Source organism: Rosa rugosa, chromosome 2 (assembly GCF_958449725.1).
Source record: "Rosa rugosa chromosome 2, drRosRugo1.1, whole genome shotgun sequence".
Taxonomy (NCBI): domain Eukaryota; kingdom Viridiplantae; phylum Streptophyta; class Magnoliopsida; order Rosales; family Rosaceae; genus Rosa; species Rosa rugosa.
The window spans coordinates 53,328,743-53,347,517 of NC_084821.1; the positions used below are offsets into that span (position 1 = coordinate 53,328,743).

Here is an 18,775-nt window from a genome sequence, read left to right on the forward strand (position 1 = left end):
TTCTTAGTCCCAGGTCTGATTGTCTGGCAACCTTTTTGGTCGGGTTTAGGTCACAATGAGTGTTGGCTTGGTCGATCAAACGCTGGTCAGGAGGACTCTGGTGGGTGAGTTTAGTGTCGACACAAGTAAGTTGTCTAGTTTAGAGTTCTTACTGGCTGGACGAGAGGTGAGATGTCAAGGATTCACTGCTTCTGCGCTTTTGTCTGTCATACAGTTGTAGTGCAAATTTAGAGTCAGTCATATTAGACTTGTAGTGCAAGTTTAGAGTCAGTCATCATAGATTTCTAGTGTGAAGTCTAGAGGCCATTTCTGAGTAAGAGGTGTCGCCTATAACTCGTTGTAAGCAGTTTCATTATTAATGAAGTTCTTATTTGATCAAAAAAAAAAAAAGTAGTGATCACCAGAGATTTTTTTTTTTGGTCAGAACTGAGATCACCAGAGGTTGAACTTAGCAAACGTAGTTCTTCAATTTTATTTGTCTCGTCCTTAATTGTAATCTAAAATAAAGTCTTGCATCTGCCTAATATGCTAATTAAGGTTGAACTCAGCAAAGGTACGTAGTTAGCAACCATATTTCTTTCTTGAATTTCATCCAGACATACTCGATCTACCTCAAGTTAATTTCAAAATCAAGGAGAATCTTACAGGACCATTCAACCTTTTTTGTTACCATATGTCTTGTTAGGTAATATTTGTAATTAGTTTGTTCTCTTTTTGGAGGGCGACTCCAAACTAATCATTGATGTTGTCAATAAAGTTATACACCCGCCCTAGCGTTTGATCAAAATTGTTCAAGATATCCAAGTCATTGCCACAAGATTTGATTCAATCTCGTTTAGACATATTCTCCGAGAAGCAAACTTTGTAGCAGATGCTTTAGCTAATTTAGGCCACAATCATGTTAGTGGAAATGTGTGGACAAATAGAGTCCCTAATGAGGCTTCCAGAGCCTTAATGTTTGATATTGTAAGCTCTATGGCATCCATTTTTAATATATAGTCTTTTCGTATAAAAAAAAAAGTTTGTTTTCTTTCTGAATAAAAATTCTATCCATAATTAATGTTCCTTCTTCAGTCTGTAAATTGACTAAATTCTACCCATATTTAGATTTCATGCAAAAGGAAAGGAATAAAAAAAAGCCAACATCTAGTTAGGAATATAACAGCACATAGAAAATGAAGTTCGAAGATTATTGGAGAAATCATTGAAAAATATGATTTTGTCTTAGAATCGAATTCTATGAACTTTACGTACATAGTTTTATACTTCTAATTAATTAGTCATCTTTCTACATATATAAATATTAAAATACTAATCTCTAAACACAGAAAGATAAATTAAACCTTTAAATCGTTACAGTCATATAGGCATAAGCATATGAACCAAACCAAAAAGATCGATGGAGTTGAACGACCTTCCATTATCACAAAAGGGTGTTGCTTAGTCCTTTTGTTCTGAAAAAAAAAAAAAAAAAAAAAAAAAACTTTTTGGCCATGACAAGAATAAAAAAGTTGACATCTATATCTGTAAGAACACTACTGAAAAGTTGTTTTATGCTGCTAACTCCTTATACCAAGAAAACTAATGAGATGGCGATGAAACCACCATTGGTGAAAAGGACCAAATCAAAGGCAATCTACACGTACTGCAAAATAAGCATCTTCTTTATTCTTCTTCAATTATAGCCCTAAAAAAATGAATTGGAATCTCATTTTCTCGAAAGTATATAAACTTGGGTAGTGGAGGAGGGGTTGGTGGCCAAAGTGCAAGCTTTTCATAAAAGGGAGGATGCATGCAGGTGTAAAAGGCAATTGTTCAATTAGTTATATACAGAAGGAACGAAAATAACAGAAAGCTAAGAAATTGATTGGGTCCAAATGCGATATGTGAGTGAGCTCACATGAAGGCCAAACTAACCAGACTGAAATATAAAGGTGAGATTATGCTTTTGTCATCAGACTCATATACAATTATATGTGGGCGAAGAATCAATTTAGATCCCAACACAGAGAAGACAGCTTTCTCTTTTCTTTTTGGTTCTGATTACAAAGCAGAAAGTTCAACGGAGTAATTTATTAAAGGAGAGAAAATTTTACATATAACTTGTGCACTCTGATGACTCTCATTATTTCATAGTGTTAAAATTACGATGATTCGAGGAAATTTCGTGCCGTGCAGTGGTAAATGAAATGAAATTTTTTTTTTTTAAGTGATATGAAGAAATTTACACCGTGCTTGTTTATTTATTTATTTTTTTAATTATATTAGTATTTTTGAGGCAATTCATCAAACTTCTTACCTCAATTAATTTATTCTTTTTCTTCAATCTATCAGCATATGCATGTTGGGTTAACCTACTTATCTTACCTCCACATGGAACTACTTAATTAGTTCTTAAATGAATTCACTTTTGGTAATCTTTTATCTTTCTTTCATTCTCATACGCTTAGACTGTACTTTTTTTTATTTATGCAATCACCAAAATCTCACAACCTTGCATTATGCAACTACGTAGAATTTATTTTGTATCGAACAAAACTACATAGAATTTATTGATTTTTTTTTAAGAGAAAAAGACATAGAATTTATTGATTGATTTGTGCGTTTCGATATCTACTGGTATATATCTGGATAAAAAAAAAAGTATGCCATCACAATTAATTAGCATATCAAACTAATGACGAAGTCAACCGGACCAGCTGCTTGTTGAACAAGTTGGATGACATAGTATGCAAGGGGTAGGAAAAACAATTCCAAAGAACCTCAAAATATTGTTGCCATTGTAGCTATAAATTAAGAACACAAGAAAATTTCAAATTTGTGAAAAGAGAACTGAAATCAAAGGCTCTCACACGCACATTAATGATTTTTTTTATTTATCAATACATTAATGACTAATTGAAACTTTCTCTAGGGCAGATGTACATGAGCAAAGACCTTATTTATTGCACAATAGCACAATTGCTGATCAACTAAATACCTTTCTTATGCTTGACCTATCTCTGCTAGGGTTTACTCGATGGCGACGGTTTTCGATAAAATTTCTAAATCTGACCGGTAGCGATGATCCTTCAACTCTGATGGCGGGGAGGTCCTCCCTTCGTTTGTCTGGTTGGTTCGTGGGCGGTGGTGGCGGGGGTGTTTTATGGCGTGCCCATCTGTTTTCTCCTTACGGTTTTATTCTCGATCCAATGGCTGTGCTGGATGTTGGTCATTGGCTGCTTCCGATGTCGTCCCGTGGGGGAGACAATCTGGTGGTGGATGTTTTTGATTGTGGAACCGACGGGGTGTCGTCGGGGCTGGAATGTTGGTAAGACCTGATCTCGAGTGTCGGAGGCGGCTCCGGAGCGAGGAGCGATGGTGACGGATTGTGCTGAGCCTCCGTCGTCGGTGCTTGCAGAGTTCAGGCGTTGGGCATGGGCTGCACTTGATAGAGGCACCGGTGCCGGTGCTGGCTTTGGTGGCTGGAGATCTGAGATGAGGGAGATCGACGATGGTGTCTGAGCTGATTGGGCTGCCTTGTCCTCCTACTGGGCTGACTGTTGTTGGGCTCCTTGCTTTGGGCTCCCCGAGTTTGGGCTTCACAGGGGTGAAGATGAATGTGGTCTGGCATTTGACGGTCTAACAGGTTAGGCTATCTGGGATTCCAACTGGGCTGTGGGTTGCTTTTGGCTGGAATGGGGCTCTAAGGCCCATAGTACTATTTAAATTTTGTTTGGGTCGCAAAAACCAGAGCCTTAGTTGGTTCATTTTATGTCTGCTTCGAGGTTTTTTTGTTTTTGTTAGAATAAAGGTGCGTGAATTTTCTAAAAGGTGGGTGTACTAGGGGTTTTTGGGGGTTTTTATTCTTCTAGAATAGAGATTTCAGGAAGTTCTAAGGAACGATTCTTTTTGTATACCCCATAGGGGTGTTTCGTTTTTGTACTGCTTGCTGAATTTAATGAAAGGGCTGACTTATTTTGATAAAAAAAAGACCTTATTTATTAGATTAGATCGAGGTGCTCCTTAATTATGAGCCGAGAATGCCTATTATCTAACCTAGGTTCGAACCCCAAAGCTGTCAAATTGGCCAGGCACTGTGCTGCAATGCACAGTTGGAGCATTTCACATGCGCCGAAGGGGTTTATCTTGGGCCTAGGAAGTCTTTGGGTTCCCCTTGACAAAGTCAAAAAAAAAAAACTATATCTATATACGTCGTTGAGCTGTAGCCTATTGGTTAGCTAGCCTAAATAACACCGTGGAGGTCATGAGTTCAAATCTCACTGACATCAAAGGTGAGGTGAGGAAGGGAGTTACACTGTCGTCTAGAATAAAAAAAATATAAATAAATAAATAAAAAACCTATATATATAACATTTACCTCTTTCAACTTTTACGATAAGGGCACGTTTACTTACTTGGAAGGAAAGGGAATGATTACGGGGGCAAAACATTCATGCGTTTACTAACACATAAAGGAATCAGAATGATTCCGGGTAAAAGAATTCATGCGTTTACGTACTAACACATGAAGGAATCGGAATGGATGTAGGTCCCACCTCCTTATCAGGAATCGATTCCTGAATACTCAGGAATTCGATTACGAAGGGGGGAGATGGGTTTAGGAATCATTCCTCCGGAATCAATACCGATTCCTTTCTTCTCCCATTCCACTTGTTTCCGATTCATGATTATTTTCCATTCCAAGTAAGTAAACGTGCCATAAAAGTATAATCCAACCTTTTTTTTGAAATGGAAGTATAATCCAACTTTATGAACCATAACATTGAACTAATGATACCTAAATTCAAATATGTAATTGTATTAATAGACCTCTAAGCTCCTTCACCTAGCATAACGAGATTGGTTGCTTCTAAACAGTCATATTTCTCAATCAAAAGAGTATAATAACGAGTCTTGTCTTTAAAGCAATAAGTTGTAATAAGAACATACGTATCACGTACATATATCTTTTTTTGCTTGAGCCATGAAATAATTAAAATCAATAGATTTCATTACATCAGTCTATGAATTACATCTCAGTTGTTGTGATTCAATAAATTTTTAGACAACAGCTGTGAAATGTTATCTCATTATGTCAATCTTATGAATAATATGTCGTTAGTTGTCATTCGATATATACTTTTGGACAACAGCCGTGAAATGTTGATGGTGCTACTGACCAATCATAGAGTACCACATTAAATTTGAATATCTATAACTGCTCGATGAATCTTTACATTTAATGCACCATCTTATTATTGTACAGTTAGACTGACCAACTACGAGACACGACTGCCTTGCAAAAGATTTCTTTTTCTTGAAATCGGTAACATGATTTTTTCTGTCAAAATATTTTCTTTTGTAAATTGACAGAAAAGCAAAAAAAAAAAAATTGATAAGACATAAAGCAAAACATTGCTCTTTGGTGTGAAAATTAGAAAGAAAATAGCCAAAAAAAAAGAAAAGAATTCAAAATATTAAATAATAAAAAACAGCAAACACATTCCCTCCAACGATTGGCAGAACCACAGGAACAAAAAACCTCGCTCTGCCCGCCTTTCCTATATATTCGTTCCCCAACTTTCTCACTCCCCACTTTTCAATAAACGCACTCTCTCTCTCTCTCTGACGACTGAGCTTGCTTCAACGTTCGTCACAAGCCTCAAGCCAAGCGGTTAGCTCTCTTTCTTCTTCTTCTCTCTCTCTCTCCCTCTCTAAATGCAACATGCATACCTCTGCGGATAGATAGATTGCTTGGATTGATTTGCTAAGCTGAATCAGTTTCCTCGCTGCATCCTAGTTGATCTGATTTTTGTGATTGCTCGGTTGCGGTTGTATTCAGTGATAACTTTTAGGAATTTTCTTTTATTTGCCTTAATCGTCACCAAATCTCTCAGATATTCAATAATTTTCGATTATCTGAATATGATTTTTCGTTCTGATCCTTTAGAAAATCTAGATTTTCAGAGTATCACATCCAGACTATGCATACAGATCTTCGGATTTGCATGTCTTTTCTTCTGTGTGCCAAAACTGTGAATTTTCAGATTCTTTTAGGGAATAAAATGAAAAAAAAATAAAAATAAAATAAAGCAGTAGCAAGCAGACGAAAATCTTCAAAGAGAACAGAGAGGAATACAGAGGAAAATTTGTGCGATTTTCAATCAATTTTTGCTTAAAATGATAATTATGAGATTCATTTGCTTGCTGACATAATCAGTTACAAAATGCAAACCTCATGCAGGCTGTTACAGCCTGTAGTGAAATCACAGTCAGTTACATTACTGTTAGAGAGGTCAGTAATAGCTGGCCAGTTAAGCCCACCTCAGCTATGGTCTTTCTTAGCTTTACTTCTTTTGTTCACTTGCCACTAATAATAGAATGGTTATTAATTTGTAATTAAGTGGTTTTTTTTTTTATGTTGAGGTTTAACACTTGCATGTCAAAAAACTTGGCACTTTTTCATGCTGTTTCTCTTTCTCTTCTTGATTGGTCTACTGCTTGTTTTTGGCAGCTTATGACTTGGTTGTGAGCAAAGTTTGTCCAAAAAAAAAAAAAAAAATTCTGGATTATATACCTATTATGGCACAAGAGTGTTATCTACTTAATTTGGCTATATTACAAGTTTACAATTGTATATCATTTGTGGATCAACTATAGCTTATAGAGGCTGTCAAAGTCTTAGACTTGTTTGTCCACGGAAAAATAAAAAACAAAGGTGTATTGATTGGTTTTCCCTAAGGTAGTAGTAGCCGTTGAGGGCACTCAGAAGTGGTTTGTTCACTAGTAGATCACTGCTCCATTCTGAATTTGATATTACATTTTTTTTGTTTTTGTATCTATACCTGAGTTTGTGCCGCTCCTCCTGAAAAAGCATCAATTTGATGATTTTATCATTTTAAGGTGACAGTAATTAGCTTTTAGTTTGAACTTTGAAGAGGATATGGAATCACTAAGGTAAAGTATAAAGAGGTCAGGTGGTAAAACCTCAAAAGTCCATTACCAGCAACAAGTATGAAGAAGATGTAGTCATTAGTTAAAACCCTTTGGAAAATTGAAAGCAACCAGCTTTTCTAAACATAAAGTCCATTTTTAAAGCTTCAACATTTTCTCATTTATGGATATATATATGGAGTTGCAGTGCTCCAGTATTTTATCCAAACCTAGTTCAAAGCAATGATTGAGAAATGGAATGCATTAGCTTCCTCTGATCCACAAACCATTTTCCTCAGACTGTAGGAGATAAAGTTTCCTTAAGGTTTCATGACCTTCACTTTTCTGAATATAGCTTATTCAGAGACCTAAGCTCTAGAGTGAAGTTTACTAACTGCATGTAGAAAATTTCTGAGTGTATAAAAATTACAGACACTACAGAAGAGAAGATGCCGTATATAGCAAAGGATAGAAGATCAGCAAGGATGAAATTTTCATTTACAAGAGAATCTGTTGGGATAAAAGAAGCTTCAGGTTTTCCAGCTAGGAGTTGGGCACACAAGTTCAAGTTTTCTGTGTTGGTTTCTTGCAAGTAGGAGTTTTGATGGTTAGAGACAAATATTGCATTAAATGTGATGAGATTCTATCAATAATTCACTTGAGGTCAAATTTTTGACTGTGAAAGCCAGATTGGATGGTTAAATCTAGTCCCCCAAATCTACTGTTTAGGGCTCATTGGGCCGAGGGCGGAGGCAGACCGTAAACAATGACTAATCTATCAGTTCCCGACTCTAAAGTTTCAATACTCCAAAGCTTATCCTAGCAGGACCCACCAAAGCCTTGCATGTGTGACAAAATTATGTTTTTACTGCACAATTTCTGTATTTCACGGGGGGACTTATTGTCTGAGCCTGACCACAATAATGCGGAGTTCAACTTGTAGGTAATGGCAGAGGAGAAAGCAACAAAGGGGGCATGCGCATCATATGATTTTCTTGCAATTCCATTAGCCTCTATGGCTCTATTCGTCCATTTCCTCACATGTTTTATGGTTTCTCTGTCACGGAAAAGGACCCTTTTTCTTCTTTTGCTTTTTAGGAATAAAGGCTAGAAATATATAGATAGATAGGGCGCTGTGCACCTTTATCAGCCAAAAGATTTTCAGCAAGATATTAGGAATAGTTGTCTGGCAAATGGGTTTTGAAAACTGAAGGGTTTTTTTCTCTCCTGGTTTCAACAAGACAATGAAGGTCAGTCTCTGCTTTCTGGTATTTCCTGTCTGATTTCTATGCATGCTTAATTTGCAGTTGGTTGCTTTTGACAGCGTGTCTGCTGGTGTTTTGGGAATTCTTTGTCAAAAACATGCTTAAAACTGTTTTGATTTTGGTCAACAATTGCATGCTTTGGGATGCCTTGCTTGAGAAATTTGACTTCTTTTTACTTGCCATTATTGCTGGAATGTGCAAGTTCTGATTTTGAGGATGAATTTGATCCCCCAATAATAGAGGCCATAGTCGTTTCACGAGGAGGGAAATATGTAGTAATGCCTAGGAAGTCTGATAATGGTGTATTTCTGGTCTAATTCTTACTTCTTAGACTTTTGCTCCCCTGCTAGGTGAAATCATTTGAAAACATATACGGGAATCACGGTAAGTCTGCAATCTTAGAGAAAAGTTGAAGTAGTACCTTGCAATATTAGGTGCTTTCGGTGTTTCTTTCTTCTTCCTTTTTTTCTTTTGGTTCCAAACTTCCAATTGGTTTGAATTTTAAGCATTTCCACAAAATCTATATGGGAATCCCGTTAGTTTACACTTTAGCCAACCACATTATTATGGGTCCAATTTATGTTGGCTACTTGAGGGCGCTAATAGGTAAGGAATCAATTGTGGAATCAAATTCATAAACCCTAGGAAGATTTTGTAAATATGGGAATGGCCGGGATTTGCTTTCTGTTTTGCAAGATATTGTTAAAAGATATTCCAAATATGCTTCACAAATAGTAACGGTAAGTTTCGATTTTTCCTTTTTATAATTAGAAATGGTCGTAAATCAGAAGATAGTGAAAGATTTTACAGAGATTAGGACAGTTGAAAAAGATTCTTGTCTAATGGCATGAATTTGGGCCAAATGTGCGTCCCTTAATTTAGGAACTGGGTCATGTCCCCAGCGTGATGTGCTTTTGTCACACCCTGGTCAACTTTGTCTTTGTGCTATAAAATAAAATAAAATCAGTCAAAATCATGATTAATCCTTTACTTCCATAGGACTTGGAAACTATTACTATAATTAAATTAAATTGCCCTAACTAATGAATAAAAAAGTTTCTCAAAAAAAAAAAAAAAAAAAAAGAATAAAAAAGTTTTATTTATTTTGTCAATTTTTTTTTTTTTTTTTTTTTGTGTAGGAAAAGGATAAAATTAAAAAAATTATAGAGGGCGGCAGAAATCATCTTTGTATAGAACTTATCTATAATTGGTGCTCCTATATGATTCATCTGTTCTTGGGTCTGGATCCTGTGGGTAAAACATGTTTCTGTCTTCAACATAATGAGTACCATCCCCTTCCCCTGCATGGCTGTAAGGATATATGTAGCTTACAAGAGGATTCTGCTGCTTCCTCTTTTCTTTCTCTCACTACGTTAATTCTCTGCCATTCAGATTTTCGAGATTGCCATCTCTCTCTCTCTCTCTCTCTCTCTACCCCAGTGACTGGGTTTTAGTTGACACACCCACCTCTGTAAAGATTGAACATAAACTCGAAAATAGGTTGGAATCTTGTTTGTTATTCATGGGTTTGGTCTTGGTTTCAGATTATATATATTAGCTTTCTAAAATAGATTTAAGAAGTTTTATATTTTTATTTTCTTGCTTTACCGGTTCTGAACTGTGTTACTTGGTCTAATAAACTTTATGAAGAGCTAAACTACAAACACTATATGGTATTCAGCTTAACTAAAGCCTTCAGTAAATTGGGATTATCCGGGCTGCTTATTTCATCCAAGTGACGTTCTTACATTTTGGGAAGGAACCAGAGCACCTTGAAACCAACAGCTCTATGGATTTATTCTTTCCTGCATTTTTTTTTCTTTCACTGTTTTACCTTTCTGCTTTTAGTCTCTTTCTGAACTTTTTGAATGCGATTTAAGATTGATTAATGGATTGGGAGATAGTTGTAGACCTCATTTTTTATTTATATTTGGCTGTGGATCCTGTTCTTTGCACGATCTTTTTCATTTGGCCCGCTTGTCATGATATGTGATCGATGTTTATGCATCAGATGCTTATCCAAATCTTTTCAGTGACGAGGAATGAGTGCTTATGTGTGTCACAGTTTTCTGCTCTTATAAACCAACATGTGGAAGATTCAGAGTCATATTTTGCTGACTTAATTTGCTTCAAACAAAATGTAGGACACGGTTGTTCCGGCCTCCCAGGGACGTTCGTGCTACTAAAACTAGAAGTGAAGGTTGATCACTAGAGTGAACGTATGCCTGGGAACAAGTACAACAGTAATTCATCCCACATTCCAAATCGAGTTGAACGGCTCTTGAGAGACAGGGAGCTTAGGAAGAATAGTAGGGCATCAGCACAATTGAATGAAGCAAATGATAATAATAGGGTGAATCTACCATCTGAGCATGAAAGAGAAGAGGAAAACTCAAGAAATTTGTTTATCGAAAAATACTTGGAAGGGGCTGCAGCTGCGAGGGCCCTTAATGAGGGGCATGAAAAGCAAGAAGCGAGGCCTCTCAGACAGAGGCTGTTGGTTGTGGCTAACAGGTTACCCGTCTCTGCTATTAGGAGAGGTGAAGATTCATGGTCTTTGGAGATAAGTGCTGGGGGTCTGGTCACTGCCCTTTTGGGTATGTGATATCTTAACTCTTATTGAGACTGTTGCTTACTCTGCTTAACATCTTCAATCTCTACAAAGTTTCTGTATCCTGTGCTTGTCATGTTCTTTTAACTTATGATTCGATTTTCCCCCTCAAAATATGAAGCTAATTCATAATGTTTGTTGTTGTTTAAAGGTGTAAAGGAGTTTGAGGCAAGGTGGATTGGATGGGCAGGGGTAAATGTGCCAGATGATATTGGACAGAAGGCACTTACTAAAGCTCTAGCTGAAAAGGTTCAAATTCTGTACATGGATTTTTAATTCTCTATTCATAGACATAGATCCAGCTCTTTTTCACTAATTGCGAGGTGATTGTGCTTGAACATTGTAACATCACTGTTTCACTCATACTGTTGCCTGCAGAAGTGTATCCCCGTCTTCCTTGATGAGGAGATTGTTCATCAATATTACAATGGCTATTGCAACAATATTTTGTGGCCCCTTTTCCATTACCTTGGGCTTCCACAAGAAGATCGACTTGCCACCACTCGGAGTTTCCAGTCGCAGTTTTCTGCATATAAGAAGGCAAATCAAATGTTTGCAGATGTAGTTAATGAGCACTATGAAGAGGGTGATGTTGTTTGGTGCCATGACTACCATCTTATGTTTCTTCCAAAATGCTTGAAGGAATATAACAGCAAAATGAAAGTCGGCTGGTTTCTCCACACTCCCTTTCCTTCCTCTGAAATTCATAGGACACTGCCATCACGATCAGAGCTCCTGCGCTCAGTTCTTGCAGCTGATTTAGTTGGGTAAGTATTGGTTACATTCTGCTCAATGTGATTTACTTTGCTTAAGATAGTTGATACAGAGTGCCGCTTGGCAGCTGGCATATCCTTTGATTTCTCAAGCTTGGTAATCTGTGAATATACATTGGGAAAGTATTTCATGTTTCCACTAGCATAATGTGCATACTATCTATATTAACGGCCAAAAGCACTATCAGTGTTGGGGATTATGCCATCTGTCAAGAATATCAGCAAATAACTGATAACTCTGTTGCAAGGCTTTGATCCTATCTGACCATCATGCTTGATGCATAATATTAACGTTCAGCCATGATAATAGTTTGCTCTTAATGTGCTCAAGCTATATTCTATTGCCACATAATTTTCTATTACTGACCATGATATGTGGGCATCACATGGCTAGAAGCCCCTAATTATATTATTCAACATTTTCTTATTTTCTTTTTTTTAATCAAGTAAACTAATACTGTTGTTTCTCTCTCAAATAATGTTATGATTTATGAAAATCTGGAATAACCATCGATGAGTGGTAACCTGTAATAGGTTCTGTACTGTTATATTGTCAATCCATTTTTGTTTCATCACATTATGAAATGAGTTTCAAGGCAGATATTTTCAGCCCTATTTCAATGACCAAAATGAAGAAGCAATAATTATCATCCAATGACTAGGAAAGGAATTTCTGTTGTTGACTGCACAAGTTAACAATTAAGTCATTAAACTTATCACTTATATTGGCACTCTATATGTTCTGTAAAAAACAGTTAATTGGCTCTCCTTCATTTTATTGTCATATATATATATATATATATATATATATATATATATATATATTTATTTATTTATTTATTTCACTGAATCAGACAAATTACTTGTGCATATTGATTCTACATTTATTTTCTTTTCAGTTTTCACACTTATGACTACGCACGACACTTTGTTAGTGCCTGCACTCGCATTCTTGGGCTTGAGGGTACGCCTGAAGGAGTTGAGGATCAAGGGAGGCTTACTCGAGTGGCTGCGGTATCGCTCTCTAATTGTTACCTGTATTTTTTTTTAAATTTTTTTTACTCTTTGCTTTGAGGTTAATTGTTACTTCTAACAGCAAACAAAATTTAATCTTTATCAGAGATATGCACACTATCAAATCTTGCTTAGTTTTCTGTGCTTGAAATTTCAGTTTCCTATTGGAATAGATTCAGATCGCTTCATTCGAGCACTTGAGGTTCCTCAAGTCCAAGAACACATTAGGGAACTGAAAGAAAGATTTGCAGGGCGAAAGGTAAGTGTTGTTGTTGCACGCAAACGCATTTTGATTTTTGAATGATATTACTCAAACACAAATTGTAAAGTATGACCACTGGCCCTTTTACCCCAGAGGTACCTCTCCACCACTGGCCATGGATGTTGGGTATTGGTTTCTAGTTGTACTGAATTATGAAGTAAAACCTTTTAAAGGATGACTAGGGGTATAGGTTGAGTGTAGGACTAGTGATGGAGAGGTATTGGGGTCTTCAGTTCTCTAGAATTCTTTACATATGGCGAGGTATTGGTGAAGCAACTCTGCATGTATATACTTAATAGTTTCTGTAGGTCAGCTTTCCCATGTATGTGGTCTTTTTACACCCTATACATAACATATGAAGACAACAAATAACAACCAAGTCAAAACAGGGAAAAAAGGTAAATACATTGCTGGATTAACAACCAAGTCAAAACAGGGAAAAAAGGTAAATACATTGCTGGATTATTCTATGCACATGTTGTCTAATTCACAAGATGATTTTTTTTGTCTTTATTGAATATATGATGACTTCCTCATTTAATCTATACTCCACCAGACTCTCTAGTTTGGCTTCTTGGCTATTATAGAGAGCACATTTAAAAAAATCAGTCAGCAGCAGTCTCTCTAAATGGCTCATAAATGTAGAGAGCGAGAGGCTCTATACTATTTTTCTTTTAAAGCATTGCTTTTTAGTTGTTTGTGTAAGATCTAAATACACCTAGATTTTTTTTTCTTCACTCAAAAAATGATATAAATTTGAAGCTAGATAAAGTAGACAGAACTGTTGGAGATAGATTTTAAAATTGGCTAGCTAAAATAGCTTTACCTAGAGAGAGAAGCTTTGCTGGAGTTGCTCTAATGTTATGACTGTTTGACATGACAGGTAATGTTGGGTGTTGATCGGCTTGATATGATTAAAGGAATCCCTCAAAAGATACTGGCGTTTGAAAAGTTTCTTGAGGAAAACCCAAATTGGCGTGACAAAGTGGTTTTGCTGCAAATTGCAGTGCCAACAAGAACAGATGTTCCTGAGTGTATGTCCCTTCCTTAAAATGCCTTGTCAAGTGCTTTTGTATCTTTATCTGCATGTAGGAGAGACTAGTCTTTAGATTCCACCTGCCATCCTCTTCGTGCTGGGTGATTGAATCTGACTGAGCTGCTGCTGCTTCTATGACTTACATGATGTAGCCTGTCATTTTAGTTTTAATCATTTTGTTGTTTGCCCATGTAACTTGCATGATGTAACTGATTATTTATATACGAAAAATAGTTTGTTTATGACTTTTGTTTGGCTAAGTGGTGTCCCTCTTTCTCATTGCATCCATAATATTTTCTGACTCATTTAATTTTTGTTTCTGTATGCCTTCTCTTATTATGGAGTTATAACCTGCTAATTTTGCATTACCACAGATCAGAAACTTACAAGTCAGGTTCATGAAATTGTTGGACGAATTAATGGCAGATTTGGAAGTTTGACCACTGTCCCTATACATCACCTGGTATGCCCTTGACTTTTAAAAAGAGAAGCTTACATGATAGTCTCACACATAACTAATTCAACTAAATGTAGTTATGACACCTTCTTCATATCCTTCTATGTATTATATATTCATTAAGTAATTCTCACTTTATGTACAGGATCGTTCTCTCGAATTTCATGCATTATGTGCACTGTATGCTGTTACTGGTACTATTCTACATACTTTGATGCCCTGTTTCTTTGGACCCAGAATTTTTGTGGCACTCTTTTTGTTATTGTGCTGGCAAGGTTATATGTCTTCAGTTCAGAATAGTGGTGCTTTCTGGATTCTTTAGTTTGTCTTGCTTGTCTGATAAAGTCCACATAGTTGGTCTGGATTTGTCAGTCATAAACTTACTGGAGTATACTTGGAAAAATACTTCGTTTGTCTGCATTTCATGTGACTAGTATCCTTTCCTTTGAAAAGTATCTGTTTCTCTTAGATTTTGATCTTCAGATTTCTCAGTATGTTGTTCTCTGGTCTTTCAGATTTTTATCATTCTTTATGTTCCATGTCTAGTAGACAAGTACCTAAGATAACTTGTATGCCCCTTTTCTAGTTAACAATTTATCCATCCTAAGATTATACTTCTTTTCACTTTGTTCAGACATAGCACTTGTCACATCCCTCAGGGATGGAATGAATCTTGTCAGTTATGAATATGTGGCATGCCAAGATGCAAAGAAAGGGGTCCTTATCCTTAGTGAGGTAATAACTATAAACTTTCAAGGTTCCTCCTTTTTCTTCTCATAATTTGCATTGATTTTGAGTACTATTTTTTAAAATTGAAAATAGTACGAAAAAAAGAAGATACAGATCATGACTCAAATAAGCTTGAGATTCTGAAATGATATTAACTGGTTCTGTAAAAGTGTCTCTGATTCTGTGAAGAAAGAGTTACACTTGTATCTGATGCCATGGTTGTTGCTCACTTGATATCCAAGCGAATGAAAATTCAAGTATCATATCATTCAGTACTTTTCAGTTCTGACTTATCACTTATCTTTAAGTGCTATTTTCTGCATGCCAACAAAATTAAGTATGAGTTACCCTTTCTTTGTTTTATGGATTTACATGGCTTGAATATGACCAGGGGAAGATTAGAGGCTAGGCTAGAACTGAAAATTGTCAATACATGAAACCTTTTGGAAATGGTGTGGAACTTTAGAATGAGAAATCTACTGCAATGAAGGACTTGGAATGTAGAAACCCAGTAATATCTCCATTGCAATTTAAATACCATCAAAAGATGCAACTTTGTACTTAATTATGGTGAAGTTCTGTACTTATTTAAATTTAAAAAGTTCCTCATTTTTTCTTCCAGCTTTTGACACTTCGAATGCATTTTGTTAGTTTGCTGGTGCCGCACAGTCTCTAGGTGCCGGAGCAATTCTAGTGAACCCATGGAACATCACAGAAGTTGCCAATTCAATTGGCCAAGCATTGAATATGTCCTCTGAAGAGAGAGAGAAGCGACATAGGCATAACTTTGCACATGTGACAACCCACACTGCCCAGGAATGGGCTGAAACTTTTGTAAGGTATACACGTTGGAGTGCCATAATTGTGAAGAGTATAGAAATCCTCACTGTGTGTGCTACAACCTTGCTTAAATACATGCTTTTTTAACAAAATTAAGATAGCTATTACATGACTACATAATTCAGGTACTTAACAATATAACTTGAAGGAAATTGTTTGTTAATCTAATCTAGAGGTCATATATAGATCTTAAATGTAGAAAGGTAAGTATGTGTAAGCTTCAAATTAGGAAGTGAGTTCAAGGACATGGTAATCGGATGATTACAGTATTCTTTGTGTAGCAGACAAACAATGATTTCAATATGATATATACATATATGAGTATAGTCGAATAAGGATATGCTTGTCTTTTGCAAATAATAGATGGGTTGTCAAATGGAATTTGATATTCCTGTTATTGTTTTCCAGTGAGCTGAATGATACTGTTGTAGAGGCGCAAATACGGACGAGACAGGTACCACCACCACTTCCAAACAGGGAGACAATTCAACGTTACTTGCGAGCAAACAATCGATTGCTCATACTGGTAGGTTGACAGGGATGCCCCATGTTAATTAAGGGCGTTGATTGTCAAATTCTTGATTAGGTATCAGATTTCTGAATGGTGTCATTGTCAAACATAGGAAGCATCTGCACATAAAGATCACCTGTCCTAGAATTGTCTCAATATTAATTAGATTGGGATCTAATACTACTTGAATTTTGGGCAGTGGTTGTTTTTAGGCATTATAAATAAAGGTTGTATCAAATTCAACATCTGGTGGACATTTTCTTTTTCCTGATCTTTCTGAATATTGGTACATAGGGATTCAATGCGACTTTAACTGAACCAGTGGACACACCTGAGAGACGAGGCGATCAAATAAAAGAAATGGAACTAAAACTGCATCCAGATTTGATAGAACCCTTGACAGCGCTCTGCAATGATCCAAACACAACTATTGTTGTCCTCAGTGGAAGTGACAGGGCTACCTTAGACAAAGTAAGTGATCTCCAAATCTGAATTCCTGACCACCCTTACTGTATCCTCTTCTTATTCGAGTGTTTTTACAGAATTTTTTACAGTACTTTGGGGAGCTTGACATGTGGTTGGCAGCTGAAAATGGAATGTTTTTACGTCCTACAAAGGGAGGATGGATGACAACAATGCCTGAACATTCGAATATGGAATCATTGGAATGGTTTAAAAGTGTGCAGGTGATCATGAATTAAAGCTATATTCTGTTTCATACTATCCTGATTCTCTGACTTACACTGTTGATGCTATGTTTCAGCATGTCTTTGAGTATTTTACAGAGAGAACACCCCGGTCACACTTCGAATTTCGTGACACTTCCCTTGTGTGGAATTACAAATATGCAGGTACTAGCTTTTGTTTTTAACCCATTTTCATCGTTTTCGGAAAAGGTGCACTTTTGTCTACTCTGATTTCTGGTTCTTATGCCTATAATGTAACTGCAGATGTTGATTTTGGAAGACTTCAAGCGAGAGATATGTTGCAGCACCTCTGGACTGGTCCAATTTCTAATGCATCTGTTGATGTTGTTCAAGGTAGCCGGTCTGTGGAGGTGCGAGCAGTTGGTGTCACAAAGGTGAATGTTTCTTTATATGTTTTATATAGTTTCATACAGCAGTTTTCCTTGTTTGTTTGTTTGTCTGTTTGTTTTTTTTTTTTTGACCAGTTACTTTTATCAATTCAGGGTGCAGCAATTGACCGTATATTGGGAGAAATAGTTCACAGTAAATCCATGACATCCCCCATTGATTATGTACTGTGCATTGGGCATTTTCTTGGGAAGGTAACTTTCTCATCCCACTGAATTGCACCTCCCCCGTTTCTCAGCTAAATTCTTCGTGTTCTATTCAGAAGGTTTTCTTTCTGATCTTACAAATCATATCATCACTGTTGCTTTAGTTAAGGTTCTTCTGAACCTCTGAATGTGCTATTAATCCTTGTATGCCTTTTTATACTATCACTTTATCAGTCCGAACAACTTCACTAAATAATGGTAACATGCTATACTGCCATGCTCCTTCTCTTTTGCCTTGTTTGATATTAAAAAAACAACGTGAGCATAGGTTTGTAGTTCATCTTATTTCCATCAACACCTGTATTTTAAATACTTACTCATCTTCACTTCAGGATGAAGATGTGTACTCGTTTTTCGAGCCAGATCCCCCGACTGAAAATATTGGTCTTCCAAGAAGCAAGATAACTGACAGACTAAAGTCACCTGGTGAGAGAAGATCTTCTTTGAAGCTTCCAGCAAATAAAAGTGGGTCGAAATCATCGCAGAGCAAGACACAACGACCTATACCAAATCCTGAGAAGAAATCTGCTGTCTCTGGGAGTGTAAGGTGGCCATCTCCAGAAAAGATTTCTTGGAATGTACTAGACCTCAAGAAGGAGAACTACTACTCTTGTTCTGTTGGGAGGACTCGTACAAATGCTCGATTTCTACTTCAGTCGTCAGATGATGTTGTCTCATTTCTGAAGGAATTGGCTGATGCATCTTCAGATTTTCAATAATGTTCTCACATTTCAGAGAAGTGTATTTCTCATTCCATTTGCCTTGTAGATATTCTAACCCCTTCCCCTTCTCTGTTCCCAACCTTCCTTTTCTCTGTGTTGAGTAGTCCCTAAAATTCTTTTTATTGCTGCATCTAAACCAGTGATGATTAAAGCTTTACTAAAAAAAGGGAAAATATTCAGCCAGAAGTTTTCAGCACCCATCTTTTGTGGGGAGGGTGAATTTTCAACAGGGAGGGCTGTAGAAATGTTCCCCCACGATAATTGTCAGTTTTGTGTGAAAGAACAAGGCTCGATAATTGTTGCTTGTTGACAAACTTTGTTTTTTTTGTTTTTTTTTTTT

At 36.6% G+C, this 18,775-nt stretch overlaps 1 protein-coding gene across 6 annotated transcripts; it reads left to right on the forward strand.

Annotated features, from left to right (window-relative positions):
* The first annotated feature begins 5,508 nt into the window (after positions 1–5,508).
* Positions 5,509–18,557, forward strand: LOC133728310 (alpha,alpha-trehalose-phosphate synthase [UDP-forming] 1). Of its 6 annotated transcripts, none has more exons than XM_062155712.1 (18): positions 5,509–5,656; positions 10,325–10,777; positions 10,943–11,040; positions 11,170–11,558; positions 12,464–12,578; positions 12,736–12,837; positions 13,724–13,874; positions 14,251–14,339; positions 14,479–14,527; positions 14,968–15,068; positions 15,714–15,901; positions 16,311–16,428; positions 16,708–16,884; positions 16,956–17,099; positions 17,177–17,264; positions 17,364–17,494; positions 17,603–17,701; positions 18,046–18,557. In XM_062155712.1, exons 2-18 carry the CDS (start codon positions 10,402–10,404, stop codon positions 18,430–18,432), a joined length of 2,802 nt encoding a protein of 933 aa, XP_062011696.1. In that variant the 5' UTR covers positions 5,509–5,656; positions 10,325–10,401; the 3' UTR covers positions 18,433–18,557. The 6 variants fall into 6 exon arrangements, with proteins under 6 accessions (XP_062011696.1, XP_062011701.1, XP_062011698.1 ...); XM_062155717.1 differs by having other exon boundaries at positions 16,968–17,099; XM_062155714.1 differs by lacking the exon at positions 5,509–5,656 and adding an exon at positions 8,026–8,165.
* Positions 18,558–18,775: the final 218 nt, after the last annotated feature.

Excerpts from the sequence above, each read along its gene's own strand:
- LOC133728310 (XM_062155712.1), top strand. The coding sequence starts at position 10,402 with ATGCCTGGGAACAAGTACAACAGTAATTCATCCCACATTCCAAATCGA. Across the intron at positions 11,559-12,463 it reads CTTGCAGCTGATTTAGTTGG|TTTTCACACTTATGACTACG; the intron begins GTAAGTATTGGT and ends TTTTCTTTTCAG. Across the intron at positions 17,100-17,176 it reads AATGGTTTAAAAGTGTGCAG|CATGTCTTTGAGTATTTTAC; the intron begins GTGATCATGAAT and ends GCTATGTTTCAG.